Source organism: Lithobates pipiens, unplaced genomic scaffold, assembly GCF_037356315.1.
Source record: "Lithobates pipiens isolate NorthernLeopardFrog02 unplaced genomic scaffold, aLitPip1_a1.2 Scaffold_13, whole genome shotgun sequence".
NCBI lineage: Eukaryota > Metazoa > Chordata > Amphibia > Anura > Ranidae > Lithobates > Lithobates pipiens.
In genome coordinates this window covers 123,273,274-123,294,198 of record NW_027507718.1, presented here as the reverse complement: position 1 = coordinate 123,294,198, position 20,925 = coordinate 123,273,274, and the positions used below count along the sequence as shown (strand labels likewise).

Below are 20,925 nucleotides of genomic sequence, written 5' to 3'. Positions count from 1 at the left end.
TACCTTCCTGGCTGGGCGGGAAGGTGTTAATATTGTAATCGTGCGATTCGTCATACGACGTCCTCTCAGCTGGCGCTAGCGGCACAATCTGTCACTGACTGTGGCTAACAGGGACAGCCAATGACTAAGTGTACCAGCTCGCTGCCGGTACCGTGTAACCTCTGTGACCAACTAAAGCAGGTCACATAACAGTTGTAAACAGTGAAGGGCTTCCTTTCATGCCATCTATTGTTTAATTGTGTTGCTAGCTGTAATTGGCCAATGTGATCACATGATACAGACAGGCCAATCTCAGCCTATCTGTACCATTTTGTTAGCTTTGACCAATCACAGCTAATCACAACAAAACAAACAATCAGTTTCAGTAAAATGCTTGCTTATAGCAATGTAATTAACTGCTATAAGCAATTGTAATGTGTGTTTAAAATAAAAATCCTGATCACTTCCCCAGAGTAGTACAATGTAACACTGGTAACGTGATATTGCTCTGCTCTGGACACCGTGTGAAAAAAAAATAACGTATTAACAAACTGAAAAAAAATGATGAAACTTTTGTTTTTCATACTAATCAATGACCCCGATCACTACCGCACCATTTATATGATGGCTATAGAGATAAAAGGGTCATTTCCACGCTTAGGTGTGAACCACACATGTTATCTGATCATAGGGCAGCAGCTAACATAAATTTGATTGCAATATATAAATAAAAATCCATATGCAGTGCTAAATGTAGGAAGTAAATAAAATTCAAAGGAGACGGAGAACGAAGGAAGAAAAATCCTCACACCACCGTGCTCGCATATAATCTTCTCACCAGAAAGCCAAATATTACAGGCCTTGGGGTATATGACACATCTAGTGTCTCCACATCACGGCACAAACCACCTATAAATCGCTGGCGGACCAGACTAAAATTTAGCTGTTGCTACCGTGGTTCTTTTTTGAAGTTTTTTTTGATCCCGTGTTCGATTTTATCTTTTATTTTGTCAGTGCCTTTTAACCTCCCTGGCAGTATGATTCAGTCTGGAATTAGGTGCTGAAAGCGGTACAATTATTTTGCACGGAAATCTGGCTTTTATTTTGTAGTCCTGTAATTCTTAGGAATAACGCTCTTAAATCTGTTCAAACCAGAGTCTAGCAGACATCCCGGGTATGATAAAGTTTATAATATAATAAAGAATAATAAAATTTATTCAATAATGTAATAAAATCCTAAAACACTGAAAAATTGACACTTTTTGGTTGCTATGGACAATCTCCAAATTCCAGGCAGTAAAAAAAACAGTATTTATAATATAAAAGTGCATGCAGGGCATTGCACAAACCACTAGGGACAAAAGGGTTGTGTATTTTTTAATACAGCACTGTAATCTGTAAGATTACAGTGCTGTGTGTGTTTAGTGTGTTTTAACTTTTTTGAATTTGCCGCCGTTCTCCGCTCCCGTGCGCCGTAACGTCGCAGGGAACGGAGCTCGGCGGCATTCGGCACTGTGAATCGAGCAGAGGACAGCTCGATCGCACAGCGCTGCGGACATCGCTGGATCCAGGGGACAAGGTGAGCAACGATCCCTGTGTCCTCCCTGCATCGAGCGAAGCCATCCCGAGTCTGGCTCGGGGTTACCGCTCCTATCAGTATATTCCTACCCCGAGCCAGACTCGGGATTACCGCTAAGGGGGTTAATATCCTCCTCAATAAGTTTGTACTCTCTTTACTATGCACCCCTCCATCTTGTTTTTGAGGCATATTCCTTCAACTAATATTGATTGGAGCTGCTGTGCATGATTGGATAGTTGGGTCTTTTGTGGATCCTATGCCTAGAAATCTCCTCTGATGATTTACAGTGTGTGAGAGTGGATGATGCTGTGATGTGGAGGCACTCAATGTGTCATATACCCCAACCCCTGTAATATTTTGCTTTCTGGTAGGAAGATTATATGTCAGCACGGTGGTGTACATGCACTGAAGCTGGTGCGAGGATCTTTCTTCCTTCGTTCACTGTTTCCTTTGAACTTTTTTTGCTTCCTACCTTTAGCGCTGTATATGGTCTTTTATTTATATGATGATGCTGTACTGCACTGGTAACAGTATGTTTAACCACTTGCTTACTGGGCACTTAAACCTCCCTCCTACCCAGACCAGCTTTCAGCGCTGATGCACTTTGAATGACAGTTGCGCGTTCATACAACACTGTGCCCAAATTACATTTTTGTCTTTTTTTCTTTTTTTCACACAAATAGAGCTTTCTTTTGGTGGTATTTAATTACAGCTGGGGTTTTTATTTTTTTGCGAAACAAAAAAAGATGGAAAATTTAGAAGAAGAAAAAAAAAAATCTGGTTTCATAGTTTAGTTATAAAATTTTGCAAATGGGTAATTTTTCTCCTTTATTGATATAGGCTGTACTGGTGGGGACAGATAAGGGGCACTGTAAGGTGTTACTGATGGGCAGCACTGTTGATAAGCCGCTGATGGGTGACACTGGTGGTCACTGGTAGGCAGCACTGTTGTGAACTGGTAGGTGGCACAGGTGAGCTAGCGGCAGCTCTTCTTGATCAGGCCCGATGTCCCTCTGACAACCGCCAGTGATCGGCTTTTTATTTTTTATTTTTTTTATTTCTCCTCGTGCTATCAGTGCAAGGAGAAAAAATAGCCGATTACCGGCTCTGTTTACATCACATGATCAGCTGTCATTGGCTGAAAGTTGATCAAGTTGTAAGGGGTCGGGATTGACCCCTTATTCGGATCTGTGATCAGCCGAATTTCAGACTCGATCGCAGTGCATGCCTATAACTTTCGTACAGACTAAATAATATGCACTGATTTCGGTTAACCACTTAACAACCGGTCCATAGCCGAATTACGGCTACAGGACGGTTGTTTAACTCTGGGAGGCCGTCATATGACGTCCTCCCAGAATTCCGCTCTCGCGAGCCCCCTGGGGCGTGCACTCGAGAGCATCCGTGACCGCTGGGTCCGATCCGTACAGCAGAGGGGGAAGAGATCGGTGTCAGCAGCGCTGTGGGTTGCAGTGCCCACATCGCTGCTCACCGAAATTTAACCCCTCAATTCCCTGCCAATACTCTGCAATGCCCGCCAATACTCTGCAGTACCCGCCAATATTCTGCAGTACAATTCCAGCCAATACTCGGTGATACCCTGCAATACCCAGCCATAGACATCCCCCCCCCCCACCCCTCCCGCCGCCCTCCGGTGCTTCTACCGACTCGCCAATACGATCAAAGCTAGAATCCTTTTTTTTTTTTTTTTTTTTTTTTTTTTCAGGCTTCCCAGCTTAGAGGTGAGATGTGGGGTCTTATTGACCCCATATCTCACTGTAAAGAGGACCTGTCATGCCATATTCCTATTACAAGAGATGTTTACATTCCTTGTAATAGGAATAAAAGTGATAAAAAAATGTATTTTTGGGGAAAAAAATGTCAAACTAAATAAAGTAAAATGAACAATAAGAATTTTTTTTTTTTTTTTTTTTTAAAGTGCCCCTGTCCCCATGTGCTCGCATGCAGAAGCGAACGCATACGTAAGTCCCGCCCACATATGAAAACGGTGTTCAAACCACACACGTGAGGTATCGCTGTGAACGTTAGAGCAAGAGCAATTAGCCCTAGACGTCCTCTGTAAGTCAAAACATGTAACCAGTAAAAAAAATTTAAAGCGTCTCGCCTATGGGGATTTTTAAGTAGCGACGTTTTGGCGCCATTCCACGAGCGTGTGCAATTTTGAAGAGTGACATGTTGGGTATCTATTTACTCGGCGTAACTTCATCTTTCACATTATGCAAAAATTGTGCTAACTTTACTGTGTTTTTTTTTTTTTTTTTTTTTAGCACAAAATAGTTTTTTCCCCCAAAAAAAAGCATTTGAAAAATTTCTGCGCAAATACCGTGCGAGATAAAAAGTTGCAACGACCACCATTGTATTCTCCAGGGTGTTTGCTAAAAAAAAAAACATATACAATGTTTTGGGATTCTATGTAATTTTCTAGCAAATAAATGGTGATTTTTACATGTAGGGGAGAAATGTCAGAATTGGCCTGGATGCTCCAGAACGCCTGATGGCGCTCCCTGCATGTTGGGCCTCTGTATGTGGCCACACGGTGTAAAAGTCTCACACGTGGTATCGCCGTACTCGGGAGTAATAGCAGAATGTGTTTTGGGGTGTCATTTGTGGTATGCATATGCTGTGTGTGAGAAATAAACTGATAATATGACAATTTTGTGGGAAAAAACAAAACAAAAAAAGTTACAAAAATCTTGATTTGCAAAGAATTGTGGGAAAAAAGGACAACTTCAAAAAACTCATGCCTCTTACTAAATACCTTCTAATGTCTTCTTTCCAAAAAGGGGTCATTTGGGGGGTATTTGTACTTTTCTGGAATGTTGGGGTCTCAAGAATTGAAATAGACCGTCAGTACTTCAGGTGTGATCAATTTTCAGATATTGGCACCATAGCTTGTGGACTCTATAACTTTCACAAAGACCAAATAATATCCACCAATTTGTACTTATTTTTACCAAAGATATGTAGTAGTATAAATTTTGGCCAAAATTTATGAAGAAAAATGACTAATCTGCTAAATTTCATAACAAACACGAAGAAAAACTCATTTTTTTTTTTTTTAGCATAAAAAACCGAGCGGTGATTAAATACCACCAAAAGAAAGCTCTATTTGTGTGAAAAAAAGGACAAAAATTTCATATAGGTCCAGTGTTGCATTACTGAGTAATTGTCATTCAAAATGTGAGAGCACCGAAAGCTGAAAATTGGTCTGGTTATTAAGGGTGTTTAAGTGCCCAGTGGTTCATTTCACCAAAGAAATGTAGCAGAATATATCTTGGCCTAAATTTTTTTTTAACAACAATTATTTATTTTCAAAATTTTATAACTGAAATTAAGAAAAATGTTGTTTTCTAAATTTCTAGCCTTTTTCCGTCTATTTTAACAAGAAATAAAAAAACAAGTGGTGATTAAATACCACCAAAAGAAGGCTCTATTTTTGTAAAAAAAAAAAAAAAAATTATAGAAATGTAATTTGCCTACAGTGTTGCATGTAAAGATTTGTATGATTGCAGGGCCCTCAGGTGGCAATCAAATCACCCCAAATATATAATGTGCTCCGTTGATCCCCGCTGAGCCGGCGGTTGACAAGTCCGTTCTCTGCTCACTGTGCAGGGACGGACCTGTCAGCCCCGCTCCCCTCTATGGGGGATCGGATGTAAATGGATCCGCATGTCTGTTTTCCTCCGATCTGCCAGACAGATGGAAAATTAAGGTTTAAATCTGTCTGGATTTAGTGGAGTGGATATCAGAGGACATGTCGCTGCTGACATCCGTCGCTCCATAGATGTACATGGAGCATCCGTTCAGGTCTGCCTGAAAAAACTGACAGTGAAAGAGCCCTAAAGGGCCAAATATTTAAAATATTTAGACTTTGTTTACAAAGCATGCAGTGCTGTCTGTTTTCCAGGCCAATTTCCATCTGCAACTAAACAGCATTCTTTGTGTGGGTTTCCATTGGGGAGATCAAAATAACATCTGAAATGTTATATATGTCAGCGCTATTTGATCTATATATGAAGAGCAGCATGCAATCAGTGTAGATATACAGAAACACGTTTTTCTATATGTAAAAAGAAAGTGCAGCACTCCAAAGTTTTAACATGACACCCGTGAACAATATATTAAACAAAAGAAATAGTGAATATATAAAGTGTAATTCAAACAATGTCCGATTTAATAAAGTGACAATATGGTAAATGTCCAATATTCAGTTGTTGCAAAGAACAGTTGAGAAATCCTCGCATTGTCTTGCCTTCACCTTACCTAAAGAATGCAAACTCACCAGGCACAAATGCTCTCTAACTAGGGCTGCAACTAATGATTATTTTCATAAGCGATTCGTTGGCCGATTTATTGTTTCGATTAATCGGATAATAACCTTAAAGTGTGGTGTATAGTTTAAAAAAAAATTATTTATTCTTAAATATAATTAACCAACTACTATATGGTTAGGGAGCAAAATATATAATCCATAGAAAGTATATGATCTACGAAGTAAATGATAATCAAATAAACACACAGATTGGTAACTAAAACATAACCTACAAAAAGAACCAAAAAAAATTGTAAATCTAGTCCAGTGAAGTAACTCACAAATATGGCTTTCTGAATAAACACAAGCGACCAATTCAACACACGAATAAATGAAATAAACGTGAAATGTAAAGACTAAAAATAAAATCAATTGAAAAAGTTAAACATTAAATAAATGTAAGTCTCTTCCATGGAACCTCACAACAGGGAATAGGGGATTTAAGGGCACCCTGGGAGAAATCTTCAACAAACGAAGGACACTGTGAATCCACAACCACATAGATTGAAGGCTTACCAGCTACACAAGCTAGGAGAGCTTGTGGCCAATACCCAGCCAGGGCCTTTAAATCCTCCTGACACCTCCAGTGGCCGATCAAGCCAAGCGTTCCTGCAGGTTTAGTGGATACCAGCACTCAAAGAAGCAGTCATGAGATTGACATCAATGGGTAAAATTGGACCTGTAGAAGGTGAAGAAATTCTGCTTAGATTTTCTTGGAGCGATAACGTACATACTATTAGTGGTTGAATCTGGTAAATATCAGACTCGATCAAATTTTTTATTTTAAAGAAAGAAAAAAAAAATTAAAGACTTTTGCTTATTTTCAGACAGAACTGCATAATATTATAATGTGGCCATACAAAAACAATGTCCTCCTTCAAAAAAAAATTTAATTTTAAGAACGTTTGTTTGATTTTTCTAATCGTTAATGTGGTCAAATTGACATTCTATTCAACCACAGTGATAGTAAAATTCGAAGGAGCAGAATAGAAAACTTCTTGGTCAAAGGAATTTTCAGAGAGTGTATGTGGTTTTCGTTCAGAAATTACATTCATTTTAAAACTGAATGTTATTACTATACACAATTTATATAGCGCCAACAGTTTATGCAGCGCTTTACAATGTATAGGGAGGACAACACAATTGAAGTACAGTTCAATACAAAAGGTACAGGAGGGCCCAGCTCGTAGAGCTTACATGCTAAAGAGAGGGGGTGGTACAAAAGGTAATAGCGGCAGAGAATGATTTGATGGGGTGGCTCGGAGAGGAAGGGTGAAGGAGGAAATATAACAAGCTCAGTTTTAGAAAGATTGAGTTTGAGGAAGTGGTGTGACATCCATACCGATATGTCATTCAGTAAGTTCGAGATCCGTGAGGAGATAAAGGGGGTGAGTTGAGGAGTGGAGATATAGATCTGGGTGTGTCGTCGGCATAGAGGTGGTATTGGAAGCCATGGGAGGTTATCAGCTGGCCCAGGGAAGAGGTATAGAGTGAGAATAGGAGAGGCCCAAAGACAGATTGGAGGCAAACTGGAGCAGGGAGATGGGTCTTAAGTTATTCAAACAAGTGGGGTCTAGTGAGGGTTTTTTTGAGTAAGGGGATAACCAGTGCATGTTTGAGCAGGGAAGGAAATGTGCCGGAGGAGAGGGAGAGGTTGAAGATGTGGGTTAGGGAGTTTAGGATAGAGTGGGAAGGTGGTCGCAGTAATTGAGAAGGGACAGGGTCCAGGGGACAGGTAGTGAGGTTGGCCTTGGAGAGGAGTTTATCAACTTCATCTGTGGTAACTGGACAAAAGGAGGAGAGTATTGAGTATGGTGTTGGATAGGGGAGGAATTTGAATGATGGATATCTCCTTGCGATTTGTGGATTTTTGCTTTTTGAAATGGTTGTTAATCTGTTGAGCTTTAAGCAAGTGTGTGTGTTGGGGGGTGCTGAAGTAAGGAATTAAGTGTAGAAAAGAGTTGGCGAGGTTTTGATGAGTGTTTGTAATAGGTTTGTCTAGCAGTGTAGAGGCAGGAGTTGTAAAGTCTTGCAGGGATTTAGATTTAAGCCATGCTCGCTCAAGAGCACGGCCGTGTCTCTTGAGACTTCTGATGTCGTCTGTTTGCCAGGGTTGTGGCAGATGGGGTCTGGTTCTGCGTGCAGAAAGAGGAGCAAGTATGTCTAGGGAGGATGAGCATGTTAAAAGCAAGTGAAATTTTCAAATGACATTCTTTCATTCAGCGAATGTACAAAGATTTTTCTTATGAATATTTTCGTCCGAAAATCGATACGTGTATGGCCCTCATAAGGCTCAGTTCACACCTATGCAGCTTGCTTTTGATCTGTTTCTACACTGCTTTTTGCATTTGCGATTTTATTATTATTATTTTTTTTTGGGCCAATTTGTTGTTGGGCAGCTTAAAAAAAAATGCAAATTGCTGTAAAAACACACTACATGCTTTTCTGCAGCTTCTCCATTGAAGTCTACTGAACCAAATAAAGCACTGTTTTGCAATGAAAAAGCCCTTTCCAAATATGCAGTGGCTGAAAAAAAAGTACCGTATTTGCCGGCGTATAAGACGACCCCCTATTTTTCAAATGAAAACATTGGTTTTGGGCAATACTCGCGGTATAAGACTACCCCCCTTCTGAGGCAACAATTTAAAAAAAACATTAGAACCATTAAAAAACACAAAGCTAGAATGCCAACTACTCATCCGCCAAGCTGTGATATGTCATAAAGTAAATCAAACAATAATAACACAAACAGAGATCTATTGAATGCCACAACTCTGGAAAGTAGAATTTTTTTCACTAACCAAACCTATACCACTTTTGGGTTACATTCTATGGGAATTGTCCACCAAAATGCATCTAATGAACCCCCTGTCATATGTCCCAGATTTACCTGTCCCTCTTGGGTGCCTGGGACCTCAAAGGCAAACAGCAGGATGTATAGTAGTAGGAGATCAGTGAATGTATTCTCCCAGGGAAGTATGGTGAGCGGTGTATTATTTTAATGAATATGCCTGCTTGGATTGGCAGAGGCTGTAGCATCATCAGCCCTCGCGCGCGCTCTCTCTCTCAAAGCCAATCCGAGCAGGCTAATCTATGTAGCCTCCTTGGATTGACAGAGGTTGTTACTCCAATCCGAGCAGGCTCTGTATTCATTAATAGAATACATCGCTCGCCGGAATTGGCTCAACGGCGTATACGGTTTGTAGCTGAAGCCACATACAGTATTAGCAGACATTTGGGGGCTGACATCCATCGGGCAGCATTGTATACCCGGCGTATAAGACGACCCCTGATTTTTGGGCTTTTTTTTTAAGTGTAAAAGGTAGTCTTATACGCCAGAAAATACAGTATAGACACATTCATCTTATAGGAAACCATGTTAAGTTTTAACTGTAGTGTCTTTCTGCAAAAATCACCAGAAAGTGCATAGGTGTAGAACCAGGCCTAAGACATTTAGTAGCAGCAGCATATAATATATATATATATATAGCGTTAAGCCATAGTCCCACTCTAAGAGTAAGTGCTCGTTTATCTTCTGTGGCTGTCCTGCAAGATGTTATGGGAAAATTGGAGTTAGTGGTAACGTCTTTTCCAGGCATCTTTCAGAACAGCACCGTGTACCCACCCTTTTTGGGTTCCTGACTTGGGAACCATCAAAAAAAGTAATTTTATGGTGTATGATGTGTTCTTGTGTCTCCCCATCTGGCTGAAATTGCTCTTACAGAACTGAGGAGTCGGCAAGGAAGCATGCCTTTTAAATCTAGGCTGGGCGGTGTTTCCTCAAAAGGGAGGAGCCAAGGTCTCTCATAGGTGGCTGTCCTGAAAGACTCCTGGAAAAGACATTACCAGTAACTCTAATTTTTCTTCTGGACAGGAAAACATACTTCATCTGTTCACTTGCCATCCTCCCCAAATAATCCATTATGGTCGAACCCTTCTCTTCTTGAATTACTTTATTTTCCTGACAGGCGGAGAGGAGTCAAATATTTGTGTCACCTTTTTTATACCATGCAGGGTTTTAAATCCTCCTCACAACTACAGGAAGACTTTGACCTTTCACCAAATGTTTTTGTTTTACTATTAACTCCAATACGCTGGCCAAACACAATTTGGGTCCCTAAGCAACCCAACTCTTAATTCCCTCAAAAAACAAATGTGAAACCTAGCTGAAACTAAAATATCTATTACTCTGCACTTATTGCAGATTCTTCAACTCGATACTTAAATGCCCAGCATAAGTTGTCCCTACCAGCCCTTCAGCTTGCTGAAATTAATTGGTGGGAATTTAAAGAAACGTCAGAGCTTGGATCTCTCCTCCAAAGACAGGACTATCTAACTGAAGTTGTTCCTCCAGTGTTGCTTCACGCTGACTAGGTTGCACAAAATGGGCCTTTGCCAACTCCTGAGTGTTTTTGGGGCTGTGGTTCTACAGCTGACTTTCTGCATTGTTTCTGGAACTGAAAAAGAGGATCCCCCTAGGAGTGGGACTTGAAAAGGCAACTTCCACCACCAATGATCCAGTATAAATCTAATATTTGATACATCTTATAATAAATTGTCGACTGTATTTAGACATAAAAATTGTAAAACTATAGACCATTTCTATATTGTGTGGAAATGTATTCACATGCTAGATCTCTATAATGGTCATGTAACCTTTTTTTAAATTTTTATGTCTAAACAGTGGACAATTTATTTTAAGATGCAACAATAACTATTCGTTTTATACTGATTGTTGGTGGTCAAAGTTGCCTTTTAAGGTCCCACTCCTAGGGTGAGCCCCTTTTTTTTTTTTTCACTTGCTTTGGGATGGTAGAAACCAACACCACATTTTACAATAGTGGTAATATTCAATTATGTTTCTGGAACTGTCCTTTTTGTTTATTTTTTTTGGTAGAGATCAGTACTTTCATCTTATCAGCATTGGGTCTTCCCAGTATATTGCACCCTAAGAACTGTATATTTGGTGATATTCCTATTTCTCTAAGTATGCTATATGCTTGTTGTAGCTCTTTTTTTATTTTGACTAATGTGGGGGTTTTCCTTCTCCCCCTAAGTTAATATTTGGCTGCAAAAAGTCAGTGCTTACCTACCTTTTTTATAAGCTTACTTTTGAACTCCAAGAAGAGGAGGATCAGGGCTGCTCTGTGCAAAACCACTGCACAGAGCAGGCAAGTATGACATTTGATTATTATTGTTTGTAATAAACATTTTTTCCTTTTACAGTCCACTATACATTTGTGTATTCAACCTGTCAGTATCCTTCTACTTATTTAGCCAATTTGTTAAGTCCTGATTTATGTCACTGTTTTTGCGTGCCCATTACCTTATTATCTTGTTTTCCCTTTTTTATTTAGGCTGCTTTACTGGCTGAGAATTCCGGTGTTGTGCAGCCAATTCTTATGGCATTCCAGCAACAGATCCAAACCCTGAAAACACAACATGAAGAATTTGCGGCTAGCTTGAAGCAGCAGCAACAACAGCAGCAGCAGCAGCAACAACAACAACAACAGCAGCAGCAGCAACAACAACAGCAGCAGCAGCAGCAGCAGCAACAGCAGCAGCAACAGCAGATCCAGATCCCAGTGATGGAACAAATTCCAGAGCCTCCTGCACCCGCTCCTGCCCCTGCACCAGTTCAAGTGCCCCCACCAGGTAACCAACTTTCTTTTATTTTTTGGGTGCTTTTTATTTTCTTTTTCACTTTTTTTTTTTATTTTTATTTTTTTCTCTATGTAGTGGTATTTATATTTCATATACAATATGTAACTTCACCCTTCCTTCATTTTAAATGCTGTCTTTTCATCACAGAGGAAGTGAAACCTACTCTTGCTATCCCCACTCCGGCAGAATTTGAACCCCCTCCTGGAAATGTACCGGATCCTGCCACAGCTGCAGCTAGAGGTCCAGCTCCTCATGAGCAGATGCCTCCTAACAAACCGCCTTGGTTTGACCAGCCCCAACCTATGGCTCCCTGGGGCCAGCAGCAGGTACACACAAGCTATTCAGTCTCATTTGAACTATTTCTTAAATTTTCTTAGTATGTTTCCTAAAATGATCCAGTTTTTTCTTGTGTGGTGTTTTTTTTTTTTTTTTTTTTATTTTTTTTTTATATTCTAAAAAGAAATGTATTTGTTTGAGCTATTTCACCTTTTTTACCTTTTTTCTTCATTCAACAGCCCTGTGAACAACCCCCTTTTCCTCATCACCAGGCACCCCCACCACACTGTCCTCCTTGGAATAATAGCCATGAAGGTATGTGGGGTGATCGTGATCCTAACTGGAACAATGAGCCAGAACCAGCATGGAACAGCCAGAGGGAACCTCCGTGGAATAACCAGTTTGATGCTCCTTGGAGTAATCAGCATGAACAGCCTCCATGGGGTGGTTCTCAGAGAGACCCTCCTTTTCGCATGCAGCGTCCTCCACATTTTCGAGGGCCTTTTCCCCCTCATCAACAACATCCACCTCAGTTCAACCAGCCACCCCACCCTCACAACTTCAATCGCTTTCCTCCACGGTTTATGCAGGATGACTTTCCCCCACGCCACCCGTTTGAGCGACCACCTTTTCCTCACCGATTTGATTATCCCCAAGGAGACTTCCCTTCAGGTAATTCTTAACAATGCTATTCTGTCTTGTTGCTGCTTTAGTTTGTGGAAGCACCGTGATGGCAAAAACTGTTAACATTTGAGACCACTGCGCGTTGTCCTGCAGTATTTTCTATAGCATCCTATACACACACAACTGAAGTTCTTTTGCAGTTGCTGTCTTTTGTCCCTGATGGGAATAATTTTCCCTCATCATTAATCATTGATGAGAGAGAAGGTGAAGAGAAATCCCCAAATTTTTGAGCTGCCCTAAGGGACAAAGGTGAGAGCAGGGAAATCTAATAAGGACACGTGTTTCATGGGCGCCTCACTTTGGGCGATTTCCTGTAACTTTCTGTTGTGGGACAGGGATTAAAGGCAAATTTCCATTCCACACAGCCACCAAAAAAAAAAAAAAAAAAAAAACTGACGGGGGTTTAACCAGTTGCCGACCGCCGCACGCCGATGTACGTCGGTACAATGGCACGGGCAGGCATAAGGACATACATGTACGTCCCTTGCCTCCCGCGGGTCGGGGGCCCGATCGGGCCCCCGCCCGGTGCCTGCGGCGGTCGGTTTTCGTCCGGGAGCGATCCGGGACGAGGGGGCGGCCATTCATTCATGGCCACCCCCTCGCGATCGCTCCCGACGAATAGAAATCCCCGGTGACATCACTTCCTCTCCTGTAATGTAAACACAGGAGAGGAAGTGATGTATTCTCTCCTCCGTGTCGGTATTTTCCGTTCCGACACGGAGGAGAGCGGATCGGTGAGTTGCACCAACACTCTACACACACAGTAGAACATGCCAGGCACACTCACACCCCCCCTTTACCCCCGGATCACCCCCCCAATTACCCCTGCCCCCCAGTCACAGTGACACCAATGTCATTTTTTTTTTTATTTTTTTTTTTTTGCATTGGTGTCATTTGTGACTGTAATAACTGTTAGGGCAGTTAGAGTTAGCCCCCTTTAGTTCTAATGTACCCCCCTAACCCCCCCAATAAAGGTTTAACCCCGTGATCACCCCCCGTCGCCAGTGTCACTAAGGCTGGGTTCACATTGCAGCGGTTTATGAGAACGAATGTGATTCGCACCGCACTGCAGTGCAAATCACATCCGATCTCTGTGCGATTCGAGTTCAGCCATTCGCCGCACCCGCCACACCCGCCGCAAATTCGCACGGGACCCTTTTTTTGGCCCGCAGCAGAATCGGATCGCATGGGTGTTCACACCATGCGATCCGAGTTTGCAGATCGCACTGCGATATGCGAACTGATCTGGGGGTGTCAGTAACATTTCACTGACACTCCCAGCAGTTCGCATAGGGCAGTGTGAACTGCCGCCGGGAGGCATGCGATGCGGGAACCCGCCGCGGATTCGTGCGTTCCCGCATCGCTCCAGTGTGAACCCAGCCTAATAAGCGATAATTTTTCTGATCGCCGTATTAGTGTCACAGGTGACGCTAGTTAGGCAGGTAGGTATTTAGGTTCGCCGCAGCTTTTTATAGCGCCAGGGACCCCCATATACTACCGCATAAAGCCCCCTGATTGCCCCCTAGTTAACCCTTTCACCAGTGATCACCATATAACTGTTACAGGTGACGCTGGTTGGTTAGTTATTTTTTTATAGTTTCAGGGCACCCGCCATTTATTACCTAATAAAGGTTTAACCCCCTGATCACCCGGCGGGTGTCATTTGTGACTAATAACTGTTAGAACTAAAGGGGGCTAACCCTAACTGCCCTAAGGTACCCCCCTAACCCCCCCAATAAAGGTTTAACCCCGTGATCACCCCCCGTCGCCAGTGTCACTAAGGCTGGGTTCACATTGCAGCGGTTTATGAGAACGGATGTGATTCGCACCGCACTGCAGTGCAAATCACATCCGATCTCTGTGCGATTCGAGTTCAGCCATTCGCCGCACCCGCCGCAAATTCGCACGGGACCCTTTTTTTAGCCCGCAGCAGAATCGGATCGCATGGGTGTTCACACCATGCGATCCGAGTTTGCAGATCGCACTGCGATATGCGAACTGATCTGGGGGTGTCAGTAACATTTCACTGACACTCCCAGCAGTTCGCATAGGGCAGTGTGAACTGCCGCCGGGAGGCATGCGATGCGGGAACCCGCCGCGCATTCGTGGCGTTCCCGCATCGCTCCAGTGTGAACCCAGCCTAATAAGCGATCGTTTTTCTGATCGCTGTATTAGTGTCACAGGTGACGCTAGTTAGGCAGGTAGGTATTTAGGTTCGCTGCAGCTTTTTATAGCGCCAGGGACCCCCATATACTACCGCATAAAGCCCCCTAATTGCCCCCTAGTTAACCCTTTCACCAGTGATCACCATATAACTGTTACAGGTGACGCTGGTTGGTTAGTTATTTTTTTTATAGTTTCAGGGCACCCGCCATTTATTACCTAGTCTCACTAGTGTACCCCTAAATTTAGGGGTGTCTACTTTCCAAAATGGGGTCATTTGGGGGGGGTTTGTGCCATCTTGGCATTTTATGGCCTTCAAAACTGTAACGCCCTTAGAAAGCCTGAAGGCGGTGCTTGGTTTTCGGGGCCCCGTACGCGGCTAGGCTCCCAAAAAGTCCCACATATGTGGTATCCCCGTACTCAGGAGAAGCAGCAGAATTTATTTTGGGGTGTCATTTCACATATGCCCATGGCATGCGTGAGCAATATATCATTTAGTGACAACTTTGTGAAAAAAAAAAAAAAAAAAAAAAGTTTGTAATTTTCCCGCAACTTGTGGCAAAATATAAAATATTCCATGGACTCAACATGCCTCTCAGCAAATAGCTTGGGGTGTCTACTTTCTAAAATGGGGTCATTTGTGGGGGTTTTGTGCCATCTTGGCATTTTATGGCCTTCAAAACTGTAATAGGTAGTGAGAAGTGAACTCAAAAATTTACGCCCTTAGAAAGCCTGAAGGCGGTGCTTGGTTTTCGGGGCCCCGTACGCGGCTAGGCTCCCAAAAAGTCCCACATATGTGGTATCCCCGTACTCAGGAGAAGCAGCAGAATTTATTTTGGGGTGTCATTTCACATATGCCCATGGCATGCATGAGCAATATATCATTTAGTGACAACTTTGTTAAAAAAAAAAAAAAAAGTTTGTAATTTTCCCGCAACTTGTGGCAAAATATAAAATATTACATGGACTCAACATGCCTCTCAGCAAATAGCTTGGGGTGTCTACTTTCTAAAATGGGGTCATTTGTGGGGGTTTTGTGCCATCTTGGCATTTTATGGCCTTCAAAACTGTAATAGGTAGTGAGAAGTGAACTCAAAAATTTACGCCCTTAGAAAGCCTGAAGGCGGTGCTTGGTTTTCGGGGCCCCGTACGCGGCTAGGCTCCCAAAAAGTCCCACATATGTGGTATCCCCGTACTCAGGAGAAGCAGCAGAATTTATTTTGGGGTGTCATTTCACATACGCCCATAGCATGTGTGAGCAATATATCATTTAGTGACAACTTTGTGTAAAAAAAAAAAAAAAAAATTTTTTTTTTTTGTCATTATTCAATCGCTTGAGGCAAAAAAATAAAATATTCAATGGGCTCAACATGCCTCTTATCAGTTTCCTTAGGGGGTCTACTTTCCAAAATGGGGTCATTTGGGGGGGTTTTGTACTGCCCTGCCATTTTAGCACCTCAAGAAATGAGATAGGCAGTCGTAAACTAAAAGCTGCGTAAATTCCAGAAAACGTACCTTAGTTTGTAGATGTGACAACTTTTGCGCAAACCAATAAATATACAATTATTGACTTTTTTTTTACCAAAGACATGTGGCTGAATACATTTTGGCCTAAATGTATGACTAAAATTGAGTTTATTGGATTTTTCTAATAACAAAAAGTAGAAAATATCATTTTTTTTCAAAATTTGCGGTCTTTTTACGTTTATATCGCAAAAAATAAAAATCGCAGAGGCAATCAAATACCATCAAAAGAAAGCTCTATTTGTGGGAAGAAAAGGACGCAAATTTTGTTTGGGTACAACATTGCATGACCGCGCAATTACCAGTTAAAGCAGCGCAGTGCCAAAGTGTAAAAAGACCTCTGGTCATTTACCAGCAAAATGGTCCGGTCTGAAAGTGGTTAACTTAACTTTTTTTTTTTTTTTTTTTTTTTACTATATCTAAAACTTTAAAATAAGTTTTGGCTATACATGCAGTTTAATAAGTATTCATGGGCAAAGAGTGCATGACATGGCATTTTCTCTATTTGCTGTCAGTTTTTAGAAACCATTCACTAGGGACCCATTCACACTGTCCTGCCTCACTGCACATGTGTTGCATTAGGACAGCACGTTCATTTGACTGGACTATCTAACCCCAAAAAAAGGGGCATGGCGCTTTTTTGCCAGTGTACTGAACACATCTGACAAGGTCTTTGGGATGCAATTCAGAATAAATGCCACTGCAGTGCTATGATGTGTACAGGCCCTTAAGTGTAGTAAGTAAGGATGAGCTCAGACGTGTTCACAAGCCGCACGTGCCAAGCCCGCCAGGAAGTCAGCGCTGCACATCGCTAATCACAAGCAGTGAGACGTTGTCCCGATGTACGGCTGCAGAGATCGGGAAATGACTCACTGCTTGTGATTAGCGCTGTGCAGTGAGTGACTTCCTAGCGGGCTTGGCACGTGCGGCTTGCGAACCTGCCTGAGCTCATCCTTGGAAGTAAGCATTTAATGCTTTCAACTTGTGCACTGTTCTTTCCCAAAAAGGGAGTTAAAATACTTCCCTGTTCATTAAAAAAAAAAAGTAATTTTTCCACTTTATTTGTGTCAAATGTTAATTTGTCATGTGGTGTCTTTACTACAGTGTTGCTTAAAGTCTTTCATTGTTTGCTAAACTAAACACAAATGTTTTAAAGGGCTTGTAAAGCCAGAAGGTTTGTTATCTTAATGCATTTTATGCATTAAGATAACAAACCACCTGTGTGTAGCAGCACCCCCCAATTGCTTACCTGATCTCCTTCTCTCTCCAGCAATGTCCACGATCCAGCCATCCAGTACACTCCTCCTAATTGGCTCAGACAGAGCAGCGGCACCATTGGCTCCTGCGACTGTCAATCAAAGTCAGTCAGCCAATGAGGGGAGAGGGGGATGGGGCCAGGTCAGGGCTCCGTGTCTGAATGGATACACGGAGCTCTGACTCGAATTGGGGGGGGGGGGGTCAAGCTGCTGGCTGAGGGACGCTCGAGGGAGGGGCTAGGAGCAGTAAAGAGGGACCCAAGAACAGGCGGATTCTGGCTGCTCTGCAAAATCAACTGCACAGAGAAGGCAAGTATATTATGTTTGTTAAAAAAAAAAAAAAAAAAAAACACCTTACAATCACTTTAAAGCTCAATCCACATCAGACATTGTACTATATCCATTTTCATACTCTTTGGTCTGCTCTGACACATCTGCAGTGGGGATTGTGAAAGTGAGGAGGGTGGTGTCAGTTCACCTTTTTTTATTTTTTTTGGAAAAAAATTACTTTTTTGAATAAGAACACTATATTGTGAAAGATGACATTACGCCGAGTAAATTGCTACCCAAGACGTCATGCTTCAAAATTGTGCCCACTCGTTGAATGGCGGCAAACCTTTGGAACCTAAAAATCTCCATAGCAAAGTTTAAAAACTTCCTACAGATTACCAGTTTTGAGTTACAGAGGAGGTCCTGTTATAGAAGTATTGCTCTCGTTCTAACGATCGCGGCATTACCTTATATGTGGTTTGAACACCGTTTTTCATTTGTGGGTGCAACTTGCGTATGCGTTCACTTCTGCGTGCAAGCTTTTACTTTATTTAAAGAATTAAATAACATTTTGGATCACTTTTATTCCTAATACAAGGAATGTAAACATCCCTTGTTATAGAAAAAAACATGACGGGACTTCTTTAATGTGAGATCTGGGGTCGAAAATACCACATATCTCACATTTGCCCTTCAAAGCAATAACAAAAAAATTGTGGCCCCCCCCCCTTTTCTTTTCTTTTATTTTTTATTTTTAAGGCTGTTGGGCAGAAGTGACTTTTTACGTAGTTGCCGTCATCCAATGGCATGGAGTCAAGTGGGGGCCCATCATTCCCTCACTCGACTTGGTGGCAAGCAGGGGAAAGGGTTGGAAAATACCGGGGTACTTACTTTGATATTCCCATAGCCCCCCCCCCTCCCCCATCATGGACACAAGTTTCTTGCCACACCAGGGTCACCAGCGGTCACTGCCCCTTAAATCAGGGTCCCTAAAGTCGCTACCCCCCCTTAATGTAAGGGCATCCAGGGTCACCTCACCTAACATTAAATCGGGGTCTTGGGAGTTTCTTTACAACCTTGCAACACAGTTCACTGCTTTCCATTCTTAGTGGAGCCAGCAGCTACATGAGAATGTGGGGAGGCAGGGCACTGTATCGAAGGTCTGGAGTTGGTTGCTTGGATGACAGGCGTTACTAGCAACCAATTATCATAGTTGACGGCACTGGCAGGAGGTGCCGTGGTTGCTGGAGATGAGGGTGGACGTAGAAAAAATGATCTCTGTAAGAGGTGTTATAGCACACACATGCGCCCATGTGCTGTTGCGCCCCACGCCTACGTTGGGATTCTCATTTGCCCCTTTTCATCAGGGACACCAGAGTCATCGCCCCCCCCCCCCCCCCAAAAAAAGCAGGGTCCCTAGAGTCTTCCGCCCATTTACATCAACTTCCCCGCAGTCACCCCTCCTTACATAAGGGTCCCCTAGAGTCATACCCCATCTTTGCGTCTGGGTCTACGGCGTCACCCCCCCCCCCCTTTACGTAAGTTTCCTAGATCTGGCCATGCCGTCAGCCCCTTAAGTCTATAATGTCCTTAGAATAATCCAAAAGGGGACCGCTCTGGCTCCTGGGATTGGGGGTGATGTAAAGATGCATTGATAAATTGGTGTTTGGCATTTTACTGATAGAGAAAAAGGGGCCCGTAATGGCTTCGAAAATGCACATTATTTTGCCGTGATTTTATCGTGATCTTACCTCCATGTTACTGTGTTTATGGTATTTTTCATAGGTCATGGCTCAAAAAACACATCAAAAAGGTAACAAGGGTGCGTTATTGATGTGTTCTTGCTGCGTTTTCAATGCATTTTTATGGGGAGGTGCATTTTTTTGGTGTGTGTAGGGTTTTGTTTTTGTTTTGTTTTTTATAACTGACCAAAAATGCAGCAGACAAGATTTAAGTTATACTACCACTGATTTGGGCACAAACAAACTGCTGGCTTTGGTCCCAGTATGCCTTAGTGTTTTTTCCAGTGTTCAGGAGGATGGACTACTTTTCTATGATCTAATTTTTTTTTTTTTTTTTTTTTTTTTAGCTCCTTGAGCTGGTCTCTACTGACTCTCTGGATCATTATTTCCTCAGCATTCACTTTGGAGGCCGAACCTGGAATCTGCTGGACTAAACCATTGCTGGGCTAGCCTGGAATGTGACTTTCAGACTATGTTGTAGCATTTTCCAGACCTGCCTGTACTGTGTGTTCCCCATGGAGTGATTTCCAGGTTCAGAGCTATGGCGCAGCCCCAGGTGTGACCGTGGCTCTGAAGACTCACTTTGTGAGAAGGCTGTGCAGGCCAAGTACCAGGAGCTTAGCTCTTTAGTTAGTGATATTGTGCACCATTTGAAATGATCATTTTTTTGTTGGTGTCTCAAAGAGCCCTGAGGTTCTGACTGCTGACGCCATCTACTGGTTGGGGTGTTGTGTCCTTTTTTTTTATTTTTCGTTTTAGCATCAGTCTTTCTTCCTCAGAAGATCCTAACTCTTCGCTCCATACTCAGGTTTTTCAGTTCAGTAATCACCCAACTCTTCATTTCTGCATGACGATTTGGGGAATTAGGTTGGCTTCCTTCAAGGCAGTCCCAGTCAACACAATATCTTTTCATTGTGGAAAAAGTTTGTCCGTTCTTTAGACCCGATTCACCTGACACCAAAGTGAGGGATACCAGATGTAAACTTTCAGCGTAACCACAGGATAGGCAGGTGTGTCTCCTCAGCCAGAAGCAGTGGGTGCTCAGTGGGACCAGTACAGTCTTATTTGTTCCTTTTCCTCCTCTAAAACACCTTGCTCGTTTAGTCCACAGGGAACAAGACAGTGGGCAGTCATGTGAGCCTCAAAACTTTGAACTGGCAGAGCCAAATGTGGTACTATAACCTACTTATTTGTTACAGACATGTACAGTATATAGCGTCATGAATTTACACAGAGCACAGTCCCTGCCATCAAGAATCGTACAAGCTATCCGGCATGTAAATGTATACTAAGACAAATTAAGGCAGGTGCTAGCTACCAGCATTTCTTTCACGGAGGACACACATGCAGACATAAGGAGCCAATGCAAACTCAATGCAAATAGTATCCTAGCCAGAATTCAAACTGATGTCTCCAGTGCTGCAAGGTAGGGGTGCTAACCAATAAGCAACTGTG

The 20,925-nt window shown here is 42.4% G+C and overlaps 1 protein-coding gene across 12 annotated transcripts in view; it reads left to right on the top strand.

The window, feature by feature from the left end:
- CHERP (calcium homeostasis endoplasmic reticulum protein) overlaps positions 1-20,925 on the top strand; it is an 89,727-nt gene that overhangs the window by 27,699 nt on the left and 41,103 nt on the right. For all 12 annotated transcript variants that reach the window (XM_077475498.1, XM_077475499.1, XM_077475492.1 and 9 more), the window contains 3 exons: positions 11,249-11,546; positions 11,703-11,881; positions 12,071-12,503. In XM_077475498.1, the coding sequence (XP_077331624.1) occupies positions 11,249-11,546; positions 11,703-11,881; positions 12,071-12,503 (910 nt within the window). The remainder of the gene's footprint in view (positions 1-11,248; positions 11,547-11,702; positions 11,882-12,070; positions 12,504-20,925) is intronic.